The 27779-nt window shown below is 36.4% G+C and overlaps 3 protein-coding genes across 5 annotated transcripts; 2 read left to right on the plus strand and 1 right to left on the minus strand.

Annotated features, from left to right (window-relative positions):
• Positions 1-7668: 7668 nt before the first annotated feature.
• Positions 7669-8856, plus strand: LOC112040945 (cytochrome b561 and DOMON domain-containing protein At5g47530-like). Its single transcript, XM_065774842.1, has one exon. The coding sequence runs from the start codon at positions 8115-8117 to the stop codon at positions 8679-8681; it is 567 nt and encodes a 188-aa protein (XP_065630914.1). The 5' UTR covers positions 7669-8114; the 3' UTR covers positions 8682-8856.
• A 10986-nt stretch (positions 8857-19842) lies between these two features.
• On the plus strand, positions 19843-21025 carry LOC112018542 (cytochrome b561 and DOMON domain-containing protein At5g47530). Its single transcript, XM_024051073.2, has one exon. It carries the CDS (start codon positions 20261-20263, stop codon positions 20825-20827), a length of 567 nt encoding a protein of 188 aa, XP_023906841.1. The 5' UTR covers positions 19843-20260; the 3' UTR covers positions 20828-21025.
• Positions 20993-27422, minus strand: LOC112018541 (GCN5-related N-acetyltransferase 9). 3 transcript variants are annotated; one of them, XM_024051071.2, is made up of 6 exons: positions 27043-27406; positions 26772-26843; positions 26459-26561; positions 23224-23356; positions 22101-22139; positions 20993-21360 (listed from the first exon to the last, which is right to left on the minus strand). In XM_024051071.2, exons 1-6 carry the CDS (start codon positions 27224-27226, stop codon positions 21280-21282), a joined length of 612 nt encoding a protein of 203 aa, XP_023906839.1. In that variant the 5' UTR covers positions 27227-27406; the 3' UTR covers positions 20993-21279. The 3 variants fall into 3 exon arrangements, 2 of the variants coding, with proteins under 2 accessions (XP_023906839.1, XP_023906840.1); XM_024051072.2 differs by having other exon boundaries at positions 26459-26546; positions 27043-27386; XR_002883620.2 differs by having other exon boundaries at positions 21329-21360; positions 22101-22190; positions 27043-27422.
• Between the last annotated feature and the right edge of the window lie 357 nt (positions 27423-27779).

Raw genomic sequence — 27779 nt, forward strand, 5'->3', positions numbered from 1 at the left:
AAAGCCAGTGGGTTTATAATTCCAAGTAAAAAGAAGTGTTTTCGGGATTTACTTGTTTGTGAAAAAAATGTCTCTCCCTTTACCTCTTCGTAAGGAAATGCTTATATAGTACACATGGAATGGTTATTTTGTTTAATAACTGCTCCTATTGTCAAGGAATTCAGAAGATTCGGAAGTAACTTCTATAACTGCAATAGAAGTTACTTATTTGTACTAGTGCTTCATAACGGTAAGTTTAGAAGACTTGACTTCAATATGCTCATGGTCCAACAAACTCGTCCATACTTTATTATGGATGGACGAGTCTACGTCCGTCCTTAATAAAGGATGGACGAAGTTATTAGGGACAAGCACGCTATACACGTCCCATCTCTTCATTTATTTCTAACAGACAATCCATACGGACGAAACAGGACTTATGCATTTTCATTACACCATCAACAGCTTCCTTAAAAAAAATTAATATTATTACATATTTTAAAAATCTAACGATTGAATTGCATGTTCTTTACGCTCTTAATACACATGTAAAATTTTGTACTAATCAAATCTTATTTACTATATAATCTATAAACTACAAAAATTTGCAATTTAAACAATTTATTGATGACATAATTATTAATATCTAATTTTCTAAAATTTTTGCAAGCATGAAAGATATAAGAAGAAAATGCAATCCAATGGTGGATTTGTCAAAATTCACATCCAATAAAAAGATATTGAGTAAGATTGTAATTTTAAATTATAGCTAATTTTATAACTAAACTTTGTTCATAGTTTTAAGGGTATTTTTTCAAGTCACCATTAAAAATTCCACTCACGCATTTCATCGTATATGACTAATGCTTATTTTTAACCGGATTCATGTTACTTCAAACATAAGGGGGATAAAGGTAACCAGTGACATGACCAACCATGGGAGGTAAATGGTAATTTAACCCTTTTTTTTTAATATTGTTATACTCATCTTATATAGGGTTTTTTACAATGGAGTCAATACCGTACCGAAGACTGTACCGGTTTAGTCAGCGGTACGATATATTTCGGATACCGGTCAATACCGGTGTACCGTTTCGGATTTACCGCTATTTTATATATATATATATATATGTATGTATGTATGTATGTATGTATGTGTATATTATAATAAATATAAAAGTTGTTTATATATATGTGTGTATATGTGGGGGGTGAAAAAAATTGTGAGTGTATGTGAGTTCACATTTTTATCACTTACAACTCCTCACACGATAAATTATAACAAAAATTATTTAAAATGTTATAATATTAGCATTGTCTAAATATAAATTTGTTGTAATACCGTGGCAATATGGCAATACACGTACATTATTGTCACATCATTTGGGCTTAAAGGCCAAAGCTGAAAAGAAGTGGTGGAAAGCTTTAACGTGGAGAGCTCACCTTTTATTCAAAAATTAAAAGCTTTTCAATGTTTCTAATACTTGGCCGCTGGTGGCAGTGTACTATAGTCACATGGAGAGCTTAGGAAACTTCAAAAGCAAATACAAAACAAAGAAAGAGAAAGTAAGAAGAGAAACCAGACCACATACATAGTTCAGCAAAAAAATAAAAGAGAGGGAGACGGACAGACCGCAGAGAAGAAGAAGAAAAAAAGGTTCAGCAAAAAAAAAAAAAGAGGGAGACGGACAGAGAAGAAAAAGAAAAAAAGGTTCGGCAAAAAAAAAAAAGAGAGGGAGACGGACAGACCGACAGAGAAGAAGAAAAAAAGGAAAGAAGAAGAAGAAAAAGAAGAAGAACTGAAGAAGAAGAAGCAGTTGCTTCACGGCGCAACCCTTGCTTCGTCATCGTCTTCTTCCTTTTCTCCTTTTTCTCTGTTTTCTTTCCTTACAAACGAGACTTTTCGTGTTTCGGCCAGTATTCATTTTTCGGCCGAAACACCCGGAATTCGCCAGTACGGCCGGTATAATGCCGGTACGTCCGGTATTAAATCCGGTACGAAATGAGGGGGGTAAGTGTACCAGTTCACCGGCCGGTACGGTATATACCGGCCGTACCGGCCGGTACGGTACGAGATCCTCTTCCCTGGTTTTTTAAGCTTTGTATAATATTCCTACATAATTTTTTTTTTTTTTTTAAGTTTTAGGGATGCAATCATCCTAAAATGATTCCCATTACTTATGGGACTGTTTGGGATTCGCTTATTCTATTGAAATTGAAAACCTTTTGCTGAAAGTACTATAGATAAAGGTAAAAGTTAGCTTAAATAGTATAGTGTAACCCATAAATAGTACCAAAAAGTGCAATGGGAAATAAGAATAGTAGTAAAAATAAGCTGAATAGTAAAATAAATTGGTAAAATTAATCATGCCAAATGGATACTATATCGAACCAATCAACCTTTTTAAATGGTCACTTTCAAAATGTGAATAGAGTTATGTGAGTCCAGATTGTAAACTTAAAAATGATCGAACCTTAAGATCATGTCAAAACAGAGGGCTTGAAATAATATGGGAAAATATCGACAACATCCATAAGATCAATTTTTTTATACATTTGATCATGTGAAAGGTTATAGGCCTTAAATTAAGAAGCAAACAGGAAACAGCCAGAAATGCAATATCTTACGTATAGATGAAAGTGAGGTGAAAAAACTTGAGTTTTTATAAATAAATAAATAACCAAAAGCTATCAGTGCAAATACACCAAACATACACAACCTAATTAAGAAATTGCTAAGAAACACTTAAGGGATTCTAAAAGATGATGATTTCGTATAAGCCAAAACAGTTAATCTAGATAATCTATAACGATTTCTTGGAGAAAAAAAATTTGCTCACCCAAAAAAGGTGTTTGACTTAAGTCGAAAGTGAGTTGCTACTTGCTAGGTTACCTGATTTTTTACTAACCCACTTCTTAACATATGCTAATCCATTCCAGAACACTTAACCAAATCCTTTTCTAACAGCCACTACGAGATCAGTGAAACTCTACCGCCAAACTTCAGTGTACTAGCAGTCTAGCAGCATGTTAAAGTTAGCAAATCCTTCTGTGTCCCATGTGGCTGAGCGGCCCGAAGGCATTGAGAAAAGAGATGCCGATGGTTGCTGTCTAATGATAGAAGGGGACTGAGAGGGTATCTTATGAGACTATTCTACTATATAATTTTTCCAATGTTACGCCATGGATTTGGGGTGGCAATTCAATAAAAATCATGTCATGACTCTTCAATCTTAACACGACTTGTTTATGAAGAGAGTTGACACAATACGACTCACTTGACACGCTTAACATATAGGTTGGGTTGGGTTGACACAAATATAACATGACCCATTTTAACCCACTTGACATTAAACAAGTTGTATTGGTTGACACATACAACTTCTTTAACCCGCTTCAAACACAATCCATTTCAACTTGTTGGACCTTATTAATAATGTTTTAAATTTAATAAACAACAAATTTTATACAAAGTCATAACTCATAACATCAAAATACCTATAACAAATAACATCTAAAATAAAATTAATATTAATTGTTATATTGGTTAAATAGGTTTGAAATTTGGTCATTTCATGTTGACACAAATATATAACAGTGTTTGATGTGGGTTAAGCGGGCCAACCCACAGTTGACAAGTTTCTTATTATGTCGATTATGGGTTGTCTCGATTATAACCCAAACTTATTAAGGCTAAACCCTAACTCTCAAATACCTATACTATGTTCATGTAGTTTGCGAGTTGTGTCAAACATTGCCACTCCTATTGTACATTACACAAACTAGTGCAAGCAAACACGCTAACTTGGTTACATCATGTGGAAAAACCGTGAGGTACAAGAGAGAAGTGTTGGTGAGGGAAGCTAGGCCCCTAGCTCGTGCCAATAGCTTGATCACCATTGGGGGAAGCAATATGCACAGTCTAGCATGGACAACAAGCACTACCATGAAAGGGAATTTGGTCTTTGTTGGTCAAAGGCTGTAGAACACCCCTTATTGGATAGTACCAAGTTGGACCACTACCAAAGACATGTGCAATGCCCTCAGCTTCCATGCAATCCTTTTCCTTGTCGATACTTGTTCCTCACGATGTAGTAGAATCGCCTTTCATCTCACTACCCTGACAGTGGCGATTTTTCTCTCTCCTCCAACTATAGTACAACAATTGTATTAGAGTTTGTGGGGAGGAATGAGAGTGAGACATCTGTTATTGTACATCTAACAACATTCTCCTCGTACTATAAGAGGAGAATGTTGCTGAGCAAATAGGGTGGAGAGGTAGGAAATCTGGGTAGGAAAGAAAGGCAAAAATGATAGGTTTTTGGGAAGAACAACACCTTATTTAACCTTAAACTTTTCATATATTATACAACTTTTAGGAGTGGAGAATATTTTGTCCTTCACTTGCTGTGGTTTTTCATGTTTTAGTGTTAAAGTTTACATTTTTATTGCTCACAAAGCTTTGACACCCAAATGTGCTTTTAGGTCACCTACACTGAACACCTAAACATCTAACTTGCACGTATGCCTATCTACCATTTATATCGTAAAATCAATATAACCATCCTAGCCATTTAAGTCATAGTAATATATATATATATATATAGAGAGAGAGAGAGAGGGCATATTACATCTTTTGTCCCTCAAATTTGGGAAATGAGCAATTCCTCAATTTTCAAATATTTAATTATAATTCTTCAAATTTCAAATGTGTAACAATTTAGCATTTTAGTCAACTTTCCATCCAATTATGCTAATATGGCTAATAGATGGTCAAAATGTATGGGATTTAAAAAAAAAACCTCTCCCCCAACTTCCAAAATGCAAGTATCTTAATAATAATAATAAAGTCCTAAATATTATGGTCACATTAAACGTTCACAACCATTTTACTACACTCATAATTTTGTCAAACACTTCATAAATTGGCCATTGAAAGAAAAATTAAATTGCAAACTGTGGTAAGTCTAGGTGTGAGTTGATAGACAAATTTAAGAGGAGTGTGAAATTTTGTTGCTTCCTTAACTTTATTGTAATAAAATATGTAAAAATAATAGCAAAAATAGTTGAGTTAGTAATATCCCTCATCATTAGTAAATAATAAATAAATACTAATAAAGTCAAGCGGAATTTTTCTTATCTAACCTTCTAGAACTCCAACTTGACAAGGATCCAAAGACCAATACGATGCAAATATTCTCACCTAACTTCTCCATGTCCTTTCTCATCAGAAAAAAAAAAAAAAAAAAAAAAAAAAAAAAAAAAAAAAAAAAAAAAAAAAAAAAACCACANCAAATTTCTCATCTTTCCAGATAATTCAAAGAAGGATTTCTAGTTTAGGTAATCAACCGAATAAAACGGTCATATTTACATCATTCTATAAAGTTTTAATATAGATAAATTTTCTAATTTTTTTCTTTAGAAAAAATAAATAATCATAGGTAGATAATACTAACATCGCTAACTTTAGCTAAATAAATTTTCTAATTTTTTTCTTAAAAAAATAATCATAGATATATGATACAACATTGCTAAGAGTCTTGTAACTTAACTAACATTTTTATATATTTACCAAATCAAACCACATGTTTAACTAAAATTTATATAAAAATTAACAATATTTTACCCAACAAAAAATTTTATAAAAAAGGGTAAAATTTGATAGACCAATTTTAAAACATATTATATATATATATATATATAGATATATAATAATAATAATAATAATTGTGGGGGAAAAGGGTCCAAAATTTTATATATTGGGTCTTAGGCCTTATCCAATGGCGTAATTACGTTCGAGGAGAGACAAATGGAGTGAAGAAACTCTAATTTAAAGTATGACACATAAGAAATAAATAAAGGGTGGTCTGAGTAGAAACCTATCCTTGGCAACGGGTGACACGCCTCAAGTTTGAGTTCCAACTGTGAGAATGATATCCATCGAATCTCTAGTGGTAGAGATATACCTCTGAGACACGCAAGTGTGAAGGAGGCGAGGAAATATCTAAAGGAAAGCTGTTGCCATTGCATTAAATACCTTGCAGCTACTTTTTTGGCCGCATTTATGTGGAGAAGACCCCTAAACAATATTTTCTTGGTCACCGTAACTCATAAAAAAGCCAGAGGAGGTGTCTGATGGGACATGCACTCAAGTAAGGGCTTAGATGACCAACAAGTGTACGATCAAGATGAACTAAGAAGAACTATATAATGTAACGAATCTTGCATGAGAAAGGGATAGGAAAAATGAGGAAGAAACTATTGTAGCATGCAGAACTGAGTTGCAAACCACCTATATCAATTTGTACCATTATCTGCCTCCTCCGATGGGAGTTGTGATCATTTTTATATATATCTTATTCGTGTGTTCTTCTTTATAATCGATACCAACCATTATTGACCTTTACTAAAACCTAGTTCTCCATCCCACTCTCTAAAAATTTATCGTATTGGGCTCATTAGACCATTGACCAATTCTTTTGGGCTTGGGCCGAAAATTGTGACCGTACAATAATAATAATAATAATAATAATTAAGCATATAATAGAATGCTTTACACAATAATAATCACTGAAAACTCTTTGTCTATTTTCATCCCATTTTTTGGGTTTCATTTTATACTCTACCAATTATGTCAACATAAAGAGTCAACTTTTTTTTTTTAATGATCTAATTTTTTTTTTTTTTTTTTTGAAACACACACACAATGGAGAGCGAATGAGGTTCTAACATAAAAACATAATACAAACCCTATTAAAAAATCATGGTAATATATAGAGAGTCGATATTTAAACATTTACCTAAATCATAAGTCATGAAAGAATATTATGTTCAATTAAAAATAACTTATTAAGGATTATAATAAAAAGATACAATTTTTTACCAATTAAAACATATAAATATTAAAAATAAAAATAAATAAATACATATGTTAAGAAGTTCAACACAGATAAAAGTATAAATAACTAAATTAAAGTAAAATTTTGAAAAAAAAAATTGAATGAGAATAATTTAAACCATTTTGAAAATTATAATTTTCTTCATAATAACTTTATATAAATTAAGAAATGTAATTGTGGAAATAATTGTAAATAAATAATGGAAGATGTTCTTTTCGTAATATAACATTTTTCTTTTAAAAGACCAAAATGTCAAACTATTTGTAATAAAAATTAAAAAAAAAAAAAGAAATATGGTAGATAAATGATTTAGAGTACATGATCAGTTTTAAAGAACCTGCTCGTGTTGAACAAGTTAGAAAAGAACTCATTCGCGTTGAACGAGTTAAAAAAAACAGCCACCGGGTGCGTGTGACTTGCACATTTGATTTCAGTCTATTACTATAAAAGTTACCTCCTCCACTCTACTCCACAAGACTTTTTTTTAAATTATTAATAGGTTGTCTCACTAGCTTTCTATTACTTACTACGTTCTGTATTCTTATCTTATCTTTTTGTTTTGGCTTTGGCTTCATAGACACGCACCTAGCACATGGTGTTCATGTGAAGAACAAAGTTTAAAGATTAATATATAAATAAATGCTACTTCGGCGTTTCAAAAAGACTCTGTCTAAAGCTAAAAACTTGTATTTCATTTCACCTATAAGTTGCCATTAATCCCTTGTCGGTTTATCAAACAATTATGCCCACCTTTTAGGACTAGGCTTTGTTGTTGAATTGGTGTTGGGTTGGAAAAAAGCAGTTACATCATAGGAGAAATGTCAATGAAGAATTCGTGATGCTATAATGAAGACAACTCTCATGACTATTCTACTTCAATTCATTAAGTTCACACTGAGACTACAAAATTCACAAAAGTTCACACTTCAACCATATTTTACACTTCACTAAACACTTCTATTAAAAAGGAGAAAAACTCTTTTACGCTTCTATCAAAACAGCCGCTAGCTTTTACAAAATCAAGGATCGAATGCTTGTCTAAATTTGAGTTTTTAAGACTGGAAATTCAAATAATTTCATCTTTGATAAAAATTTCTTGTTTCCATTCAAGCTCTTTGGAAAATATTTCAGCATTAAAGCTTATTTGTCCCAACAGTTTAACTCCAAATCCTCAAACCCTCTTCCCCAGCAGAAAATCATTGTAATCCTAAGCTCCTAGAAATTCATCAGTATCCCATGGCATTGACCTCAACACCCATCCTGATAGTTTGCATTGTCATCTCTCTAGTCTCCATTTCCTCTGCTCAAACCTGCTCAAACTACACCTTTTCAACTAACCAAGTATTCAATTCCTGCATTGACCTTCCAGTATTACAGAGCCATCTGCACTGGAACTACATTCCATCCACCAGAAGCATTCAGATTGCTTACAGAGCAACTCAAACTTCTACAGGATGGATTGCATGGGCAATCAATCCAACTGGAACAAGCATGATTGGATCGCAGGCTATTGTTGCTTTTCTCAATGCTAATGGGACTATGACAGCTTATACAACACCAATAACCAGTTACAACCCTTCAATGAAACAAGCAGCTCTTAGCTTTCGGGTTTCAAACATCTCAGCAACATATGCCAAAAATGAAATGACTATTTTTGGTGTTGTGGGCCCGCTAAACAATGGAACAACTGTTAATCACGTCTGGCAAGCTGGAAGTTCAGTTGTAAACAATATCCCTCAGATGCATCCAACATCAGGCCCCAACATTCAATCGGTAGGTATTCTAGATTTTCTTTCAAGGTAGAAACAAAAATTAGACTCTAGAATGGCTGTCCTCAAGTTTGCCTCCTTCAATACTTTAATTTTGCTATGAATATGTTTACCAAAATTACATATTTTCACATGATTAATGTAGACTCTGCAGATATAAGAATATTCAGTGACGTCTACTTCAATGTAACTGGCTCCATTCTACTAAATCTCACCATCAACTACTTGCAAATATTCTTATCCATGGATGCTCCACATTTTGCAAAGATTTTTACAAGCTCAGTTTATCCAATAAACTTACTTGGTCTATACAAAAAAGAATGAAAGGGCCAAAAGATCAGGAATTACAAATCTAGCAAAAATAATCTATCAAAATATCTTTCTTTTAGTTCATAACCCCTACATTCAAGTGAACTGCCATCTATCGAGATGACACCCTCAAACCATAGTTAATCCAATATACTTGCTTGATAAAGTTATGCATAAGTAACTACATTACCCAGCAAATGCAGGAGCTCCTCATGCTTGGGCTTTGTTACTTGTAACTCCAAAGTCACCTGTCAAATATGGAACAATATACGCTAAGTGGCAGGATTATGAAGAGGACAGTTGAACCTATATTCCGCCAATGTAAAATTTTGCTATCTTGGATGCTTATCAAAAATAAGGCAACTAGTTCAGCAAAAACTTACAGCTCAACCTGTTCATAATTATAGAAGTCTTATTCCCCATTAGAACAATGAAAAGAACATAACTAACCACATAGATCCAGTTCAATATTTGACAACTTTCCTGGTAACTGTCAATCAACCAGTTTGGACAATATTCTTTTTCCCGTAGAATTTTCCTTAATAGTTTTCCTCTTCACCTTTCTGTATAATTTGATAAAAAATTAAATGTCAAAATAATCCAACTAAGCTGATTTCATCTGATTAGATAGATCCAACCCATTAGATAACAGGATCCAGAACTATTTACCAAACTAACATGTCATAAAATTACTAAGAAATACTAAACGGGCTGGAGCAGCCTAATAATCTGTAAGCTCAACTGTGTAGAAATTCCAATTTTACCAGGCCTGCACCATTACAAGGTTGATGCTGGGGGAAGAATATTTCCTTACATTAATATCAAGAATCAAGAAGTTTATATTTCTTCATAAGCCAATGACTAAAAATGCATGCATAATCACTTGGTGATATAAATGATCTGGTTGTAGTCTATTTAACTTCTTTATAAGCCAATACAATTACACAAATGCGCAGCTATGTGTACTGGTGTTTGTAAGGATCGAAAATCTTACCTCTTTAAAGATTTCACTATAAGAAGCCTCTTCGAATCCCTACACCAATCGCGATTGAGTTTAGTTAAGGACAAAGCATAAATGCAACTGTCATTTGTCGTGCACACAAACAAGAAAAGTGTTGGGGGTGAGGAGGGATAAAATGCAGACCATGTAAGTACATATGGGTGTTTAAAAATGTTAGAAATATTGAATAATTGTATTGTATTTCTTAATCAAGGAATATTCATGCGTGCCTTTATATAAGAGGTATATGTGTGCAGTACAAGTAAGCATATGTGTGCGGTACAAGTAAAGTGTAGTACAAGTACAAGTAAATTTGCTGGGCCTAAAGCCCATAACATAATATACATTAACAGCCCCCCTCAAACTCAAGGTGGATGTGAGACCAGCTTGAGGTTGTCAACCAAATCACGAGTGCGTTCCTTAGGAAGTGCCTTGGTGAAGATATCTGCAAGTTGATCTTTGGAGGAGACAGAGAAAAGCTTGAGAGCACCATGGACAAGATGAGAACGAATAAAATGACAATCAATCTCGATGTGTTTAGTCCGCTCATGGAAGACATCATTGTGAGCAATATGAATGGAACTCTGGTTGTCATAATAAATGGGAATAGTAAAGGATGTGGACACACCCAAATCCTTAAGAAGCCATCATAGCTAAAGGAGTTCAGATGTGGTATCAGTAAGAGCACAATATTCTACTTCAGTACTGGAGCGGGCCACGAAAGTTTGTTTCTTACTTCGCCAAGAAATCAAAGAAGAACCAAGGAGAAAGCAATAACCTGTAGTGGACCTGCGATCAGTGAGATCTCCTGCCCAATCAGCATCAGAGAATGCACGGAGTACAAGAGGAGACTGAGCTGAGTAGAAAAGGTCATGGAAGAGAGTACCCTTCAAGTATCATAGAATGCGCAGAACAGCAGCATAGTGAGTCGATCGTGGAGCAGACAAATACTAGCTCACCTGATGAACAGCATAAGAAATGTCTAGACGAGTAACTGTGAAATAAACTAGGCTGCCGACCAATCGTTTGTAAAGAGAGGGATTAGACAATGGTTTCCCCCCCAAGGGTGTCAGATGTGCATTAAGTTCAACTGAAGTGTTAACAGTCTTACTGTCAGTGAGTCCAGCTCGAGATAAAAGGTCAAATGCATACTTGGCTTGAGTAATATAAAGACCATTTATGGAACGAGTGATCTCAAGACCCAAGAAATAGTTGAGATGTCCAAGGTCTTTCATCTCAAACTGCTGACTAAGAAAATCATTGAGTTCTTGAATGCCACTGAGGTCATCACTAGTTATGATCATATCATCTAATATAGGAGAAGCAAAATGGTGCCTTTATCATTGCGACAAAGAAATAAAGCAGAATCATAAGGACTGGCAGTGTAACCCAAGCAAAAGATGGTGGAGCTGAACTTAGCAAACCAAGCTCGTAGAGCTTGTTTAAAGCCATAAAGTGCACGTCGAAGGCAATAAACCATGTTTGTTTCAACAGAAAGACTAGGAGGAGGTTGCATATAGACTTCTTCATGCAGATCCCCATTAAGGAAGACATTTTTAACATCTATCTGAAAAATGTCCCATTTGTTAGCAGTGGCAACAGCTAAGAGGGCACGAACAGAGGAGATATGAGCAACTGGAGCAAAAGTCTCTTTATAATCAATCCCATACTCCTCTGTAAAATCTTTTGCAACAAGACGAGCCTTGTAGCACTCGATGGACCCATCAGAGCAAGTCTTGATCTTATAGATCCACTTACAACCAACCACAGACTGACCAGGATGAAGAGTAACCAGATCCCAAGTATGGTTTTTGATTAATACATTAATTTCTTCTTTCATTGCAATCTGCCATAAAGGGTTAGTAGAGGTCTCACAATAGGTTTGAGGCTCATGGAGTGTAGCAAGGGTAGTGTAACAATGATAATCAAGTAAATGTGCAGGAATGGATCTTACCCGGGTTGAGTGGCGAGGTGGAATGTCTTATGGAGGATCTTCAGGCGGAGCAGGAGCAGGGGACCTAGGCTCAAGGTGGGGTAGCTCATCATCAACCTATTCATCTACAACCTGTCTAGGAGAATCATCAAAAATATCTGGAGATTAAATAGAGAAGTCCAAAGCAGGATCAAGAGTATCTGTAGAAGAAATAGGAGACTCATCTGGAAAGATTTCTAAAACAGAGGAGTTAGTTAGGGAAGAACGAAAGTGAGAGAGTTCAATAAACAAGTGATGTTCCCAAAAGACAACATTACGAAAAACACGAAGACGATGAGAGACAGGATCATAGCACCAATACCCTTTTTGAGTTTTTTCATAACCAAGGAAACAACAAAGTCAAGATCGAGGCTCAAGTTTGTTGTGCTCATGAGGCTGAAAAAGAATGAAACAAGCAGATCCGAAGGAGCGAAGGTAATGATAGTCAGGGGGTGACTTAAAAAGGCACTCATACGAAGTCTAATTATGGATGACAGCGCTTGGAATGCGATTAATGGCATGAACAGCATGAAGAGCAGCTTCACCCCAAAATGGGGCAAGAACTTTGGCAGAAAGAAGAAGAGCACGGACAGTGTCAAGAATATAACGAAGTTTTCTTTCGACTCGACCATTTTGTTGAGAGGTGCCTGGACAGGTTAGATGATGTACAGTGCCATAGGAATGTAACAGAGTTTGAAAAGCATATTGAGTATATTCAAGAGCATTATCAGATCGAAAAGTTTTGATATGTTTGGAGAATTGTGTTTCAACCATTTTTGCAAAGTTACTGTATATTGGTAAGATTTTAGAACGAGATTTCATAGGAAAGATCCAACTATAACGAGAATAATCATCAACAAAAACAATAAAATAATGAGATCCACCAATACTAGTAATAGGAAAATGTCCTCAAACATCAGAATGAATTAACTCAAAAATACTATTAGAGATAGATTTACTATTATTGAAAGGTAAAGCTGGCTGTTTTCCTAACTGGCATGAAGTACAATCAAAATTGTCTTTGGACACAGAACCTAACAGACCCTTAGAAGCTAGCTGTTGTACCCGAGTAGATGGGGCATGACCAAGACGAGAATGCCAAAGTGCGAGAGAAGGTAAGGAAGAAACTGCAGTAGTTGCAGCAGCAATAGAGACAGGAGCAACAGGTGGAAGATGAAGATTGTCCACGGGAAATATACGCCCAACCCTAGGACCGGTCCCAAGCTCCTGCTCCGTCCTCGAATCCTACACAATACACCCAGAATAGTAAAAAATAAGGCGATATCCTAGTTCAGCTAATTGTCCCACAGAGCACAAATTATAGGATAGGTCAGGTACATGGAAGACCCCAGGAACAGAGAGGTTAGAGGTCGAAACAAAACCTAGACTATTCCCATGCATGGTGGAACCATCAGCGATATGAATATTAAGAGGATATGATGCAGGGTCAAGTTTGGAGAATAAGGATGAGTGAGGTGTCATGTGATTATAACAAGCAGAATCAAAAAGCCAAGTTTGAGACTTACCAGGCAGAATTGAGAAAGCAGTGAAAAGAGATGCATTACCAGGCATACGAACAGCCTGAGCTATGATCTCCTATAGTTCAGTGGGGGAGAGGTTGATAGTAGATCTAGAAGACTGGGACTCAGCTGAAATTGAAGGTATCAGCGGAGTAAGCTCAATATTAGCAACAGCAGCAATAGATTTGTTGCGACGGTAACAAGTCTCAATGGTGTGGCCAGGACGCTTGCAATAATTGCAGAACTTCCTGTTGGTCTGCTTGCGACGATTGCTAGAGCCAGAGGAATCACCTGATTGCTGAGGTTGCTCAATGGCAGGAGCAGAATGAGTAATAGCCAAAACATTGAACTTATTCTAGGTTTGAAGGGTTACAAGCCGAGCTTCTTCTCTAACCAACTCATTTACAGCAGTATCAAGAAAGGGAGGAGGACTGCGATTAAGAAGCTGACCTCGGATGGGCTCAAAGTCCTTGTGAAGTGACATCAGGAATTCATAGAGACAAAATTCATCTCTAACTGTAGCATATTGCTGAGCATCCTTTGAGCATGCTCAAATTGGATCAGAGAGGTCAATTTGGTCCCAAATAAAGCGAAGCTGATCATAGTAGTCATTGATGGATTGCCCTGGTTCTTGTCGAAGTTGATGCAACTCAACTACTAACTAATATTTCATGGATCCTTGAGTAGTGGAGTACCTTTTGGCTAACATATTCCATGCTGATTTTGCATCATCAAAGCTGCCCAACAGATTGGAGATGGAGGAAATGGAAGTATTCTGAATCCATGTGAGGATCATGTGGTTGTGACTATCCCATTCAATCATGCGACCAAGAAAGGCAATATCTTCTTCACTTGCTCCCTTGACAGGAATGGTAATTGCACCAGTACAGTAATGCCAGAGCATGCGACCCTTAAGAAAACTGCGCATAACTTGAGACCAAGATAAGTAATTCTTGTTCCCCTCCAATACAGTATTGATGGGGCGAAGAAGAAAAACATCATTTTTATCCATTTAGAAACACAATATGCAAAAATAGACTGCAAAAATGAAATCTACGCGAAAAATCGGGTAAGGAGAACCTAGACTGAAAAAGTCAACCCTAAAAAGTCAACAATCAACAACCCAGTCAAAGTCAACGGTCAACGGTTAGCGTAGATGACGTTAGCAGGATGACGTGGCGCTGACGTCAGTAGGTGACTGGATGCTAACGTAAGCTAGGGCTGACGTGGCACTGATGACGTCAGCCTGAAGCTTTAGACGGCGTGTGGGAGAGCGTGGGCTGCTGATGCAGAACCTCTAGGTGGCGCGTGAGGGCGCGTGGCAACTCTGATGGCTGTGAGGCTTTCACCAGCTTGTAAATCAAAGGAAGACAATCTTAGTGATGCCTGTAGAAATTTGATCAGAGCAATATTCACGGAGGTGACGGTACGTGCAGTGGCCTGTACGGTGTGGGACTCCTCAATGGCAACGGGTGCAAGTCCGGAACCCAAAGATCATGGCTAGATGACGTCAGAGGTTCAACGACAAAAGGCTGCGACGACTGTTGTGACGGCGGAAGCGTAATTGAGAATGAAGTAACACCAATAAAGACAAGACTGCTAAGAAAAGGGTCAGAGTAATGGCTCTGATACCATATTAGAAATATTGAATAATTGTATTATATTTCTTAATCAAGGAATATACATGCGTGCCTTTATATAGGAGGCATATGTGTACGGTACAAGTAAGCATATGTGTGTGGTACCAAGTAAAGTGTAGTACAAGTACAAGTGTGCTATACAAGTAAACTAGCTAGGCCTAAAACCCATAACATAATATACATTAACAAAAAAAATTATAAAACTAAAAAAAAAAAAAAAAAAACTATCAGAATTTTTGGTTTTGGCCTTTTTTGGGTATTGGTTCTAAAAATCACAAAAATTTGTTTTGGGTATCATTACTGGAATTCTTTATGCCAACACCAACTGATACATATGTAATTTTATTTTATAACCATAGCACTTATATCCTCAATAATTATCTCATACATGGATATACGCATCCCCCCTACAAAGTGAGAGGAAGGACAATATATCCCATTCATGAGTACCTTCTCCTATATTTTAGTGGTTCTGTCACCAGTATCCTAATCAAGAGTCCTTGGTTTGACCCCCCACACAGGTGCCGGCATAGACCTTATATATTAACATTCCAAGACCTTAATCTTACTTCTCATTTCTCCTACCATCACACTCCACACCCCCCTCCCCCCCCCCAACTAACATGTCATAAAATTACTAAGAAATACTAAACGGGCTGGAGCAGCCTAATAATCTGTAAGCTCAACTGTGTAGAAATTCCAATTTTACCAGGCCTGCACCATTACAAGGTTGATGCTGGGGAGAATATTTCCTTACATTAATATCAAGAATCAAGAAGTTTATATTTCTTCATAAGCCAATGACTAAAAATGCATGCATAATCACTTGGTGATATAAATGATCTGGTTGTAGTCTATTTAACTTCTTTATAAGCCAATACAATTACACAAATGCGCAGCTATGTGTACTGGTGTTTGTAAGGATCGAAAATCTTACCTCTTTAAAGATTTCACTATAAGAAGCCTCTTCGAATCCCTACACCAATCGCGATTGAGTTTAGTTAAGGACAAAGCATAAATGCAACTGTCATTTGTCGTGCACACAAACAAGAAAAGTGTTGGGGGTGAGGAGGGATAAAATGCAGACCATGTAAGTACATATGGGTGTTTAAAAATGTTAGAAATATTGAATAATTGTATTGTATTTCTTAATCAAGGAATATTCATGCGTGCCTTTATATAAGAGGTATATGTGTGCAGTACAAGTAAGCATATGTGTGCGGTACAAGTAAAGTGTAGTACAAGTACAAGTAAATTTGCTGGGCCTAAAGCCCATAACATAATATACATTAACAGCCCCCTCAAACTCAAGGTGGATGTGAGACCAGCTTGAGGTTGTCAACCAAATCACGAGTGCGTTCCTTAGGAAGTGCCTTGGTGAAGATATCTGCAAGTTGATCTTTGGAGGAGACAGAGAAAAGCTTGAGAGCACCATGGACAAGATGAGAACGAATAAAATGACAATCAATCTCGATGTGTTTAGTCCGCTCATGGAAGACATCATTGTGAGCAATATGAATGGAACTCTGGTTGTCATAATAAATGGGAATAGTAAAGGATGTGGACACACCCAAATCCTTAAGAAGCCATCATAGCTAAAGGAGTTCAGATGTGGTATCAGTAAGAGCACAATATTCTACTTCAGTACTGGAGCGGGCCACGAAAGTTTGTTTCTTACTTCGCCAAGAAATCAAAGAAGAACCAAGGAGAAAGCAATAACCTGTAGTGGACCTGCGATCAGTGAGATCTCCTGCCCAATCAGCATCAGAGAATGCACGGAGTACAAGAGGAGACTGAGCTGAGTAGAAAAGGTCATGGAAGAGAGTACCCTTCAAGTATCATAGAATGCGCAGAACAGCAGCATAGTGAGTCGATCGTGGAGCAGACAAATACTAGCTCACCTGATGAACAGCATAAGAAATGTCTAGACGAGTAACTGTGAAATAAACTAGGCTGCCGACCAATCGTTTGTAAAGAGAGGGATTAGACAATGGTTTCCCCCCAAGGGTGTCAGATGTGCATTAAGTTCAACTGAAGTGTTAACAGTCTTACTGTCAGTGAGTCCAGCTCGAGATAAAAGGTCAAATGCATACTTGGCTTGAGTAATATAAAGACCATTTATGGAACGAGTGATCTCAAGACCCAAGAAATAGTTGAGATGTCCAAGGTCTTTCATCTCAAACTGCTGACTAAGAAAATCATTGAGTTCTTGAATGCCACTGAGGTCATCACTAGTTATGATCATATCATCTAATATAGGAGAAGCAAAATGGTGCCTTTATCATTGCGACAAAGAAATAAAGCAGAATCATAAGGACTGGCAGTGTAACCCAAGCAAAAGATGGTGGAGCTGAACTTAGCAAACCAAGCTCGTAGAGCTTGTTTAAAGCCATAAAGTGCACGTCGAAGGCAATAAACCATGTTTGTTTCAACAGAAAGACTAGGAGGAGGTTGCATATAGACTTCTTCATGCAGATCCCCATTAAGGAAGCATTTTTAACATCTATCTGAAAAATGTCCCATTTGTTAGCAGTGGCAACAGCTAAGAGGGCACGAACAGAGGAGATATGAGCAACTGGAGCAAAAGTCTCTTTATAATCAATCCCATACTCCTCTGTAAAATCTTTTGCAACAAGACGAGCCTTGTAGCACTCGATGGACCCATCAGAGCAAGTCTTGATCTTATAGATCCACTTACAACCAACCACAGACTGACCAGGATGAAGAGTAACCAGATCCCAAGTATGGTTTTTGATTAATACATTAATTTCTTCTTTCATTGCAATCTGCCATAAAGGGTTAGTAGAGGTCTCACAATAGGTTTGAGGCTCATGGAGTGTAGCAAGGGTAGTGTAACAATGATAATCAAGTAAATGTGCAGGAATGGATCTTACCCGGGTTGAGTGGCGAGGTGGAATGTCTTATGGAGGATCTTCAGGCGGAGCAGGAGCAGGGGACCTAGGCTCAAGGTGGGGTAGCTCATCAAACCTATTCATCTACAACCTGTCTAGGAGAATCATCAAAAATATCTGGAGATTAAATAGAGAAGTCCAAAGCAGGATCAAGAGTATCTGTAGAAGGAATAGGAGACTCATCTGGAAAGATTTCTAAAACAGAGGAGTTAGTTAGGGAAGAACGAAAGTGAGAGAGTTCAATAAACAAGTGATGTTCCCAAAAGACAACATTACGAAAAACACGAAGACGATGAGAGACAGGATCATAGCACCAATACCCTTTTTGAGTTTTTTCATAACCAAGGAAACAACAAAGTCAAGATCGAGGCTCAAGTTTGGGTGCTCATGAGGCTGAAAAAGAATGAAACAAGCAGATCCGAAGGAGCGAAGGTAATGATAGTCAGGGGGTGACTTAAAAAGGCACTCATACGAAGTCTAATTATGGATGACAGCGCTTGGAATGCGATTAATGGCATGAACAGCATGAAGAGCAGCTTCACCCCAAAATGGGGCAAGAACTTTGGCAGAAAGAAGAAGAGCACGGACAGTGTCAAGAATATAACGAAGTTTTCTTTCGACTCGACCATTTTGTTGAGAGGTGCCTGGACAGGTTAGATGATGTACAGTGCCATAGGAATGTAACAGAGTTTGAAAAGCATATTGAGTATATTCAAGAGCATTATCAGATCGAAAAGTTTTGATATGTTTGGAGAATTGTGTTTCAACCATTTTTGCAAAGTTACTGTATATTGGTAAGATTTTAGAACGAGATTTCATAGGAAAGATCCAACTATAACGAGAATAATCATCAACAAAAACAATAAAATAATGAGATCCACCAATACTAGTAATAGGAAAATGTCCTCAAACATCAGAATGAATTAACTCAAAAATACTATTAGAGATAGATTTACTATTATTGAAAGGTAAAGCTGGCTGTTTTCCTAACTGGCATGAAGTACAATCAAAATTGTCTTTGGACACAGAACCTAACAGACCCTTAGAAGCTAGCTGTTGTACCCGAGTAGATGGGGCATGACCAAGACGAGAATGCCAAAGTGCGAGAGAAGGTAAGGAAGAAACTGCAGTAGTTGCAGCAGCAATAGAGACAGGAGCAACAGGTGGAAGATGAAGATTGTCCACGGGAAATATACGCCCAACCCTAGGACCGGTCCCAAGCTCCTGCTCCGTCCTCGAATCCTACACAATACACCCAGAATAGTAAAAAATAATGTCAAACTATTTGTAATAAAAATTAAAAAAAAAAAAAGAAATATGGTAGATAAATGATTTAGAGTACATGATCAGTTTTAAAGAACCTGCTCGTGTTGAACAAGTTAGAAAAGAACTCATTCGCGTTGAACGAGTTAAAAAAAACAGCCACCGGGTGCGTGTGACTTGCACATTTGATTTCAGTCTATTACTATAAAAGTTACCTCCTCCACTCTACTCCACAAGACTTTTTTTTAAATTATTAATAGGTTGTCTCACTAGCTTTCTATTACTTACTACGTTCTGTATTCTTATCTTATCTTTTTGTTTTGGCTTTGGCTTCATAGACACGCACCTAGCACATGGTGTTCATGTGAAGAACAAAGTTTAAAGATTAATATATAAATAAATGCTACTTCGGCGTTTCAAAAAGACTCTGTCTAAAGCTAAAAACTTGTATTTCATTTCACCTATAAGTTGCCATTAATCCCTTGTCGGTTTATCAAACAATTATGCCCACTTTTTAGGACTACGCTTTGTTGTTGAATTGGTGTTGGGTTGGAAAAAAGCAGTTACATCATAGGAGAAATGTCAATGAAGAATTCGTGATGCTATAATGAAGACAACTCTCATGACTATTCTACTTCAATTCATTAAGTTCACACTGAGACTACAAAATTCACAAAAGTTCACACTTCAACCATATTTTACACTTCACTAAACACTTCTATTAAAAAGGAGAAAAACTCTTTTACGCTTCTATCAAAACAGCCGCTAGCTTTTACAAAATCAAGGATCGAATGCTTGTCTAAATTTGAGTTTTTAAGACTGGAAATTCAAATAATTTCATCTTTGATAAAAATTTCTTGTTTCCATTCAAGCTCTTTGGAAAATATTTCAGCATTAAAGCTTATTTGTCCCAACAGTTTAACTCCAAATCCTCAAACCCTCTTCCCCAGCAGAAAATCATTGTAATCCTAAGCTCCTAGAAATTCATCAGTATCCCATGGCATTGACCTCAACACCCATCCTGATAGTTTGCATTGTCATCTCTCTAGTCTCCATTTCCTCTGCTCAAACCTGCTCAAACTACACCTTTTCAACTAACCAAGTATTCAATTCCTGCATTGACCTTCCAGTATTACAGAGCCATCTGCACTGGAACTACATTCCATCCACCAGAAGCATTCAGATTGCTTACAGAGCAACTCAAACTTCTACAGGATGGATTGCATGGGCAATCAATCCAACTGGAACAAGCATGATTGGATCGCAGGCTATTGTTGCTTTTCTCAATGCTAATGGGACTATGACAGCTTATACAACACCAATAACCAGTTACAACCCTTCAATGAAACAAGCAGCTCTTAGCTTTCGGGTTTCAAACATCTCAGCAACATATGCCAAAAATGAAATGACTATTTTTGGTGTTGTGGGCCCGCTAAACAATGGAACAACTGTTAATCACGTCTGGCAAGCTGGAAGTTCAGTTGTAAACAATATCCCTCAGATGCATCCAACATCAGGCCCCAACATTCAATCGGTAGGTATTCTAGATTTTCTTTCAAGGTAGAAACAAAAATTAGACTCTAGAATGGCTGTCCTCAAGTTTGCCTCCTTCAATACTTTAATTTTGCTATGAATATGTTTACCAAAATTACATATTTTCACATGATTAATGTAGACTCTGCAGATATAAGAATATTCAGTGACGTCTACTTTAATGTAACTGGCTCCATTCTACTAAATCTCACCATCAACTACTTGCAAATATTCTTATCCATGGATGCTCCACATTTTGCAAAGATTTTTACAAGCTCAGTTTATCCAATAAACTTACTTGGTCTATACAAAAAAGAATGAAAGGGCCAAAAGATCAGGAATTACAAATCTAGCAAAAATAATCTATCAAAATATCTTTCTTTTAGTTCATAACCCCTACATTCAAGTGAACTGCCATCTCATGAGATGACATCCTCAAACCATAGTTAATCCAATATACTTGCTTGGTCTACATAGATAAAGTTATGCATGAGTAACTACGTTACCCAGCAAATGCAGGAGCTCCTCATGCTTGGGCTTTGTTACTTGTAACTCCAAAGTCACCTGTCAAATAAGGAACAATATACGCTAAGTGGCAGGAGGACAGTTGAAGCTATATTCCGCCAATGTAAAATTTTGCTATCTTGGATGCTTATGAAAAATAAGGCAACTAGTTCAGCAAAAACTTACAGCTCAACCTATTCATAATTATAGAAGTCTTATTCCCCATTAGAACAATGAAAAGAACATAACTAACCACATAGATCCAGTTCAATATTTGACAACTTTCCTGGCAACTGTCAATCAACCAGTTTGGACAATATTTTTTTTCCTGTAAAATTTTCCTTAATAGTTTTCCTCTTCATCTTTTTGTATAATTTGATAAAAATTAAATGTCAAAATAATCCAATTAAGCTGATTTCTTCTGATTAGATAGGTCCAACCCATTAGATAACAAGATCCTGAACTATTTACCAAACTAACATGTCATAAAATTACTAGGAATTATATACTAAACGGGCAGGAGCAGCCAAATAATCTGTAAGCTCAACTGTGTAGAAATTCCATCGTTACCAGGCCTGCACCATTACAAGGTTGATGCTGGGGGAAGAATATTTCCTTACATTAATATCAAGAATCGAGAAGCTTCTATTTCTTCATAAGCCAATGACAAAAAATGCATGCATAAACACTTGGTGATATAAATGATCTGGTTGTAGTCTATTTAACTTCTTTATAAGCCAATACAATTACACAACAGCACAGCTATGTGTACTGGTGTTTGTAAGGATTGAAAATCTTACCTCTTTAAAGATTTCACTATAAGAAGCCTCTTCGAATCCCTACACCAATCACAATTGAGTTTAGTTAAGGACAAAGCGAGCAAGTGTCATCTGTCGTGCACACAAACAAGAAAAGTGTTGGGGGTGAGGAGGGATAAAATGCAGACCATGTAAGTACATATGGGTGTTTAAAAATAAAATAAAAAACCTATCAGAATTTTTGGTTTTGGCCTTTTTTGGGTATTGGTTCTAAAATCACAAAAATTTGTTTTGGGTATCATTACTGGAATTCTTTATGCCAACACCAACTGATATATATGTAATTTTATTTTATAAGCATAGCACTTATATCCTCAATAATTATCTCATGCATGGGATATACACATCCTCCCTACAAAGTGAGAGGGAGGACAATATATCCCATTTATGAGTACCTTCTCCTATATTTCAGTGGTTCTGTAACCAGTATCCTAATCAAGAGTCCTTGGTTTGACCCCCCACACAGGTGCCGGCATAGACCTTATATATTAACATTCCAAGACCTTAATCTTACTTCTCATTTCTCCTAGCATCACAACCCTTCCCCGCCGCCACCCCCCCCCCNAAGGTAACATACATTACTCTGACTTTGCTGTATCCTCTCTCTCTCTCTCTCTCTCTCTCTCTCTCTCTCTCTCTCTCATTATTTTGTATCATGCTCAGGTTTCAACTCTTTTTTCTTTTTTCCCTATTTCAGTGGTAGTGGTGGCAGTTGATATGAATGAAAACTATCTTCTTTCTAATTTATTGTAATCTAGGGTTTCAATGTTCAAAAGATTGAATGAGGATTGATTTCTTTGATCCATTTGGTTGATAAGAAAATTAGAGGAAACCAGAAAACCATATCAAACCAACTGAAGTACAGTCAGCCTAGTCCGGTTGTCCTTCCTAACAGTTCAATGTTGTTCCCAAATATTGCAAAACCGACAGCATTGGTTCAGTGCAAAAAATGCTCTCAACACCAAACCGATATCAACCCTAAGTACATGTGTACCAATTCATATGTAGGCAAGAGCAAGGGAAATTTTGTTCAAATGAATGGCCAGCATTGCATGAATGTGTGGATATGAAATTAAAAGCATGCTTCACAGAGAGAGAGAGAGACCAATTTCCGGAACAAAGTAAGAGATGCTCCATTTGATTCCCCAATTTTAGCGCGGAAGATGTGTATCCCTAAGCTCTCAACTGCAAAGGCCATCATTAACAAGACAGATTCCTTTCCAAGTCCTTTCCCACGACTACGCTAGCAACCGCAAAATGATAAGATATAAGCTTGAGAACTATATTATAGTATAGGAAAGTAATTAAGCCTTTTCCCCTTTTTTAAATAGGTAAAGGAGTTTATAAAGTTCACAGCCAATCCAAAAGAAAATTGAGCAAGATGAAGGTCAGCATTCATTTCAGTCAAACATTCAAAATGGAGTGTCAATAATCAGACTATCCTAATGCACCGGCCACAGATTAATTGACAAATATATTTTAAAGTAGCTGAGTTGTTAAATCACTAGTTGATGATCTGGTCTGGGTTAATGTAGAAGGGTCAATCCAAAACACAAATTTGAAGTGATGATATTTTGGAGCCAGCCAATGGCCCAAAAGGCTAATATAGCAAATTTTGCTTCCCCATCTATAGCTGTATCTGCTATGATCATAAGACTGGATCTAAATATACTTGGATGACATTTGTGTTTCCAAAACCTTGAGAATTTGACTTGCAAAGACAAGATAATAACTACAATCATGATTATTAATTCTATAACACAAATAGTGATAATCACTGAAGGGAAGTTAAGGACTATAAAAATGTCCTCACACCAACCTCCCTTGAGGAATTAAGAAACAACAGGCCCTCCAACTATTACAGAACTGACATTCAACATTAAAACCAATGTTTGACCTAACTTTGTCAGGACATTAGAAAAAAAAAAAAAAAAAAAAAAAAAAAAAATAAGGGGGTGGGGGGACAAACTTGCCCTTGGTTAAAGTAAGGGTTCTATCTTACCTTTACCTTATTAATGAAATTACCATTTTGCCCTCCAATAATTGCAACCAATTATAAAATCACTAGCATCCTTGACATATGATAAAAGGGCTGAATTTGAGTTTCCTTTCTTTTCTTTGTTCCTTAAAATCATGATGACAGTGGAACATCTTTTTCTCTAGTGGGATTAAACATTTTAGGAATTACAAATTTAATAATGGGAACCATCATTGCAAGTGACACATCCTTACCTTTTATGAACATGTTGAAGTATTGGAAAAAGCTTCTCCATCTCTTTTATCTCTCCTTTCATGATGATATCTTCTTTTGTTTTAGCTTTAGCTTGTTATAGAAAAAAATGTGTGGCTTGCTAAGATGTATTTGGCACAACAATAGTTAAATAGTAGCTGGTTTTTTGAATTATTTTTCCGCATTCGAGAGTTTCAAAACTTTCCTCCATTAAACTTTCAAACCGCTTGTTTTGACTCATCTTCAAGTTGTCTAAGCGCTTCAGCTAGCTCATTAGGTTCTTTTGCTTGTTTTCCGGCTGTCTAGGATTTTTTGAACATTGTCTGACTCTTGAACTTGCCATGTAGAGTCTACTACTTGCTCCTCTAGCTGCTCTACCATTCTAGAAAGTTATTCTGATTTTTCAGCATCCTGTTGTGGCTTTCCTACTTCCTTTTGTGGCACTTTAGCTGTTCTACCATTCTAGCAAGTCAATCTACTTGTATATTATCTCCCATGGTGTGGATACATCATGGCAAAACCTGCTCTAATACCAAACTGACACAATACAAACATTTACGTGGCCTTTGATACCAAATTGATACAGGATAGAGGACTTAATAGGCTCTGCTACCAATTTTGATGTAGAATCTTTAGGAATCACCATTGTTCTTGATGAGATCTTGAAGGTTTCTTGAATACACTTTGATGTGTAAGGGTTTAGGTAGGGTTAGACTTAGATAATAAAAAGATTGGATTTTGAAGAAATTTGAAGGTTTCTTAGGGTTAAAACAATGAATAGAATTAAAAACAAAGAAAGATAAACCCTAGGCAATCACACACTCATAGCTTAAAATATATTGCTCGAATTTTACTAAATTCAAGAACTCTTAAGAGTCTTATTGACTACAGCAAAGACTTTATACAAGCTATTTCTAAACCTTTTTCTAGTCGAAAGACTAGGAGACTTAAATAACCCATTACTACAAAGATTAGGACTCTAGATAACAAAGGAAACAAACCAAATATTAAAAAAAGAAGACTCAAAACTTTGAATAATACTCATGGTCCTTTCCTACAGCCAATGACAGACAGCGAGTTCCAGAAAATCTGAAAATTACCAGATTGCTCTCATTCTAGTTAAATTTAGTGTCTGTTTGTGTCCAGCTTACTTGCTAACTTTTAGCTTTTATGTACAGCTTTTTAAAACCTTACTTTTTCTCACTTTTTCAAAGTACAAGTATACTTAAACACACTTTCAGCATAAAGCTAAATAAGCTAATGCCAAATGCACACTTATAATTAAGACTGAACCAGCAACTTTTTAAGTGCATAGTGGGGTTGAAATAGAAGAGAGAGAATCCTAGGAGTAAGAATAGTTTAAGGGTTAGATTTAATCATAGTTCAGAATAAAGTTAGTTTGAGTAGGAATCATTTTTTTGAACTATTCTGCTTAAGTAAGTAATGGCGTCAGAGTGAAAGGACTTATCTATTAACTTCATCACAAACCTCAAGGGATTGAGTACTATTTTTCAATAGTTTCGAGGCAGTGTCATTTCTTGAAACCTCAAGGGAGGTTGGTGTAATTTACCCCCCATCCCTCCCTTTTTTTTATGTAATAAGTAGAATAGGATGTGTGAATGAAGTTCATATAACTATATTTATATGAAATCCATATACATAACCCCGAGCTCATCACGAAAAACACACACACTAACTACATTTATATGAAGTTCATGCGTATAAGCACACTCCACTAGCTGCATTCCTCAATTCATTATATGCATGTGTTATATTCACAGCTTCCCTTTTGTAAAATTGAATATGAAGCAAAAACAATTAGGAAAATGAATGAAACCCAAATCCCAGCAAAAGCAGTATTAACATGCATATAAATGAAATAAAAAATAACGAAAAGAGGCATTTGGCAATCACACAATCCTCCACCACTAAATGAAAATCTGTTTATCATCAGAATTTTTGTTAACTTATGTTAATTGGTAAGTTACACACACCTGATGGGTCTTGAGCCCACAACCTCAGCCTCCATCTAAAACTTATAAGTGGAGGAGGTGTCAGTAGAGCTAGAGCTCATTTGAAAGTTTATCCCCAAAAGTAAGGGTAAGTGTACCTTTTGGGTTCAGCTATCATTATCTCAATCTCTGCCATATTGGGATCATCGAAGTTGTTCATGTATAAGTTCACATCACCGACCATGGCTGGAAAAGGGCATGCTGTCAATCCCTTATAATAGATTAATATATGGAAACAAGCTACTTAGAGTTCAAGTGAATTTTACTATATTTGTATATGGGAAGCTAAATTAATTCTGTTTATTTAAAAATACCTTGTATCCTGCAGATTTATTTATTTTTATTTTTTTATTTTTTTTTTCCGACCGCAATTTTCTCAGCAAACGAACTAGGGGTAATTGATTAACTGACCTTCAACATGGGGATCTCCATGAATGAACTCTCCAACAACCATCTCCCTATCCAATACAATGAAAGTCTGCTCTGCAAAACCCACCTCCAATATTAGTTGGTGCCACAAGCAGATACATATATGCATTTACAATCAAAACTGAACAAACCCAACTGAAAAATTTAGAAAACCCATATCCAAAACCTTAATCATTCATCAAAAAATTGAGTCAATGCACGTAAAGATGAAATATGACGCACACACAAAGGGGGAGAGAGAGAGAGAGAGAACTGTTAGGGTCTTGGGTCCAGGTGAGCTGCATCTGGAACTCCTGTTGAAGGGTGAGGGGCTCAGAGGCAGTGGCTTGAAGGAGAGCCGGGTCTTGCATCCACTCATGGTACTTTGGTACGTGTGCCTCCATGTACGGTACCATTATCACCTTCTTTCCTTCCAAACTCACTCTCTTTTTCTCCATTTTTTTTTTCTTGGTCTCCCACACAGATTGATCTGAACGCCAATCTTCACTCTTTGCCTCTTCTCTACTGTTTTGTTCTCCCCAAAACGACTGCCGTTTCAGAGCGACGCCACCTTTTTAACACTTTCTTTTTCTTTTTTCTTTTTTAAATTAAGGAGTTTGGTACTAACCAACTTAAGTATTTGATTGTGTTTAGAAAAATGCTTTGAAAAACCGGCAGTTGACAACCAATGGTGGCCGAGGTTTGGACTTATGTCAGCCAAATCCAAAACTAATCAACTTGGTCCCAAATCACAATGAGGGAGATGAGAAAAATAAGTAACGATTTAAGATCCAAGTTGGGTTTAGGACTAAGTTTGTCAAATTTAAAAAGTTTTGGACTTAATTAGCATTAGTTAAAATCTCAAGGGTGTTAACTGTATTTTACTCTCTTTTTTTACTCTAGCTATGTTTGGTTTGAAAAATATTTTCAGACCACAAACTAATTTCAAGTGAGATATTTTCAAGTATTTGGTTGCGTTTCAACAAATATTCTCGAAAATATTTTCAAGTA

This window comes from Quercus suber, unplaced genomic scaffold (genome assembly GCF_002906115.3).
Source record: "Quercus suber isolate HL8 unplaced genomic scaffold, Cork oak 2.0 scaffold_99, whole genome shotgun sequence".
Taxonomy (NCBI): Eukaryota; Viridiplantae; Streptophyta; class Magnoliopsida; order Fagales; family Fagaceae; genus Quercus; species Quercus suber.

Bases quoted from the DNA above. Each gene is read 5' to 3' on its own strand.
- LOC112040945 (XM_065774842.1), top strand. From the start codon at position 8,115: ATGGCATTGACCTCAACACCCATCCTGATAGTTTGCATTGTCATCTCT.
- LOC112018542 (XM_024051073.2), top strand. From the start codon at position 20,261: ATGGCATTGACCTCAACACCCATCCTGATAGTTTGCATTGTCATCTCT.
- LOC112018541 (XM_024051071.2), bottom strand. From the start codon at position 27,226: ATGGAGAAAAAGAGAGTGAGTTTGGAAGGAAAGAAGGTGATAATGGTA. The intron at 26,844-27,042 runs GTTCTCTCTCTC...TGGGTTTTGCAG, and splicing joins CTGGACCCAAGACCCTAACA to AGCAGACTTTCATTGTATTG. The intron at 22,140-23,223 runs GTCTCTCTCTCT...TGATTGGTGTAG, and splicing joins TTACTTTGTTCCGGAAATTG to GGATTCGAAGAGGCTTCTTA.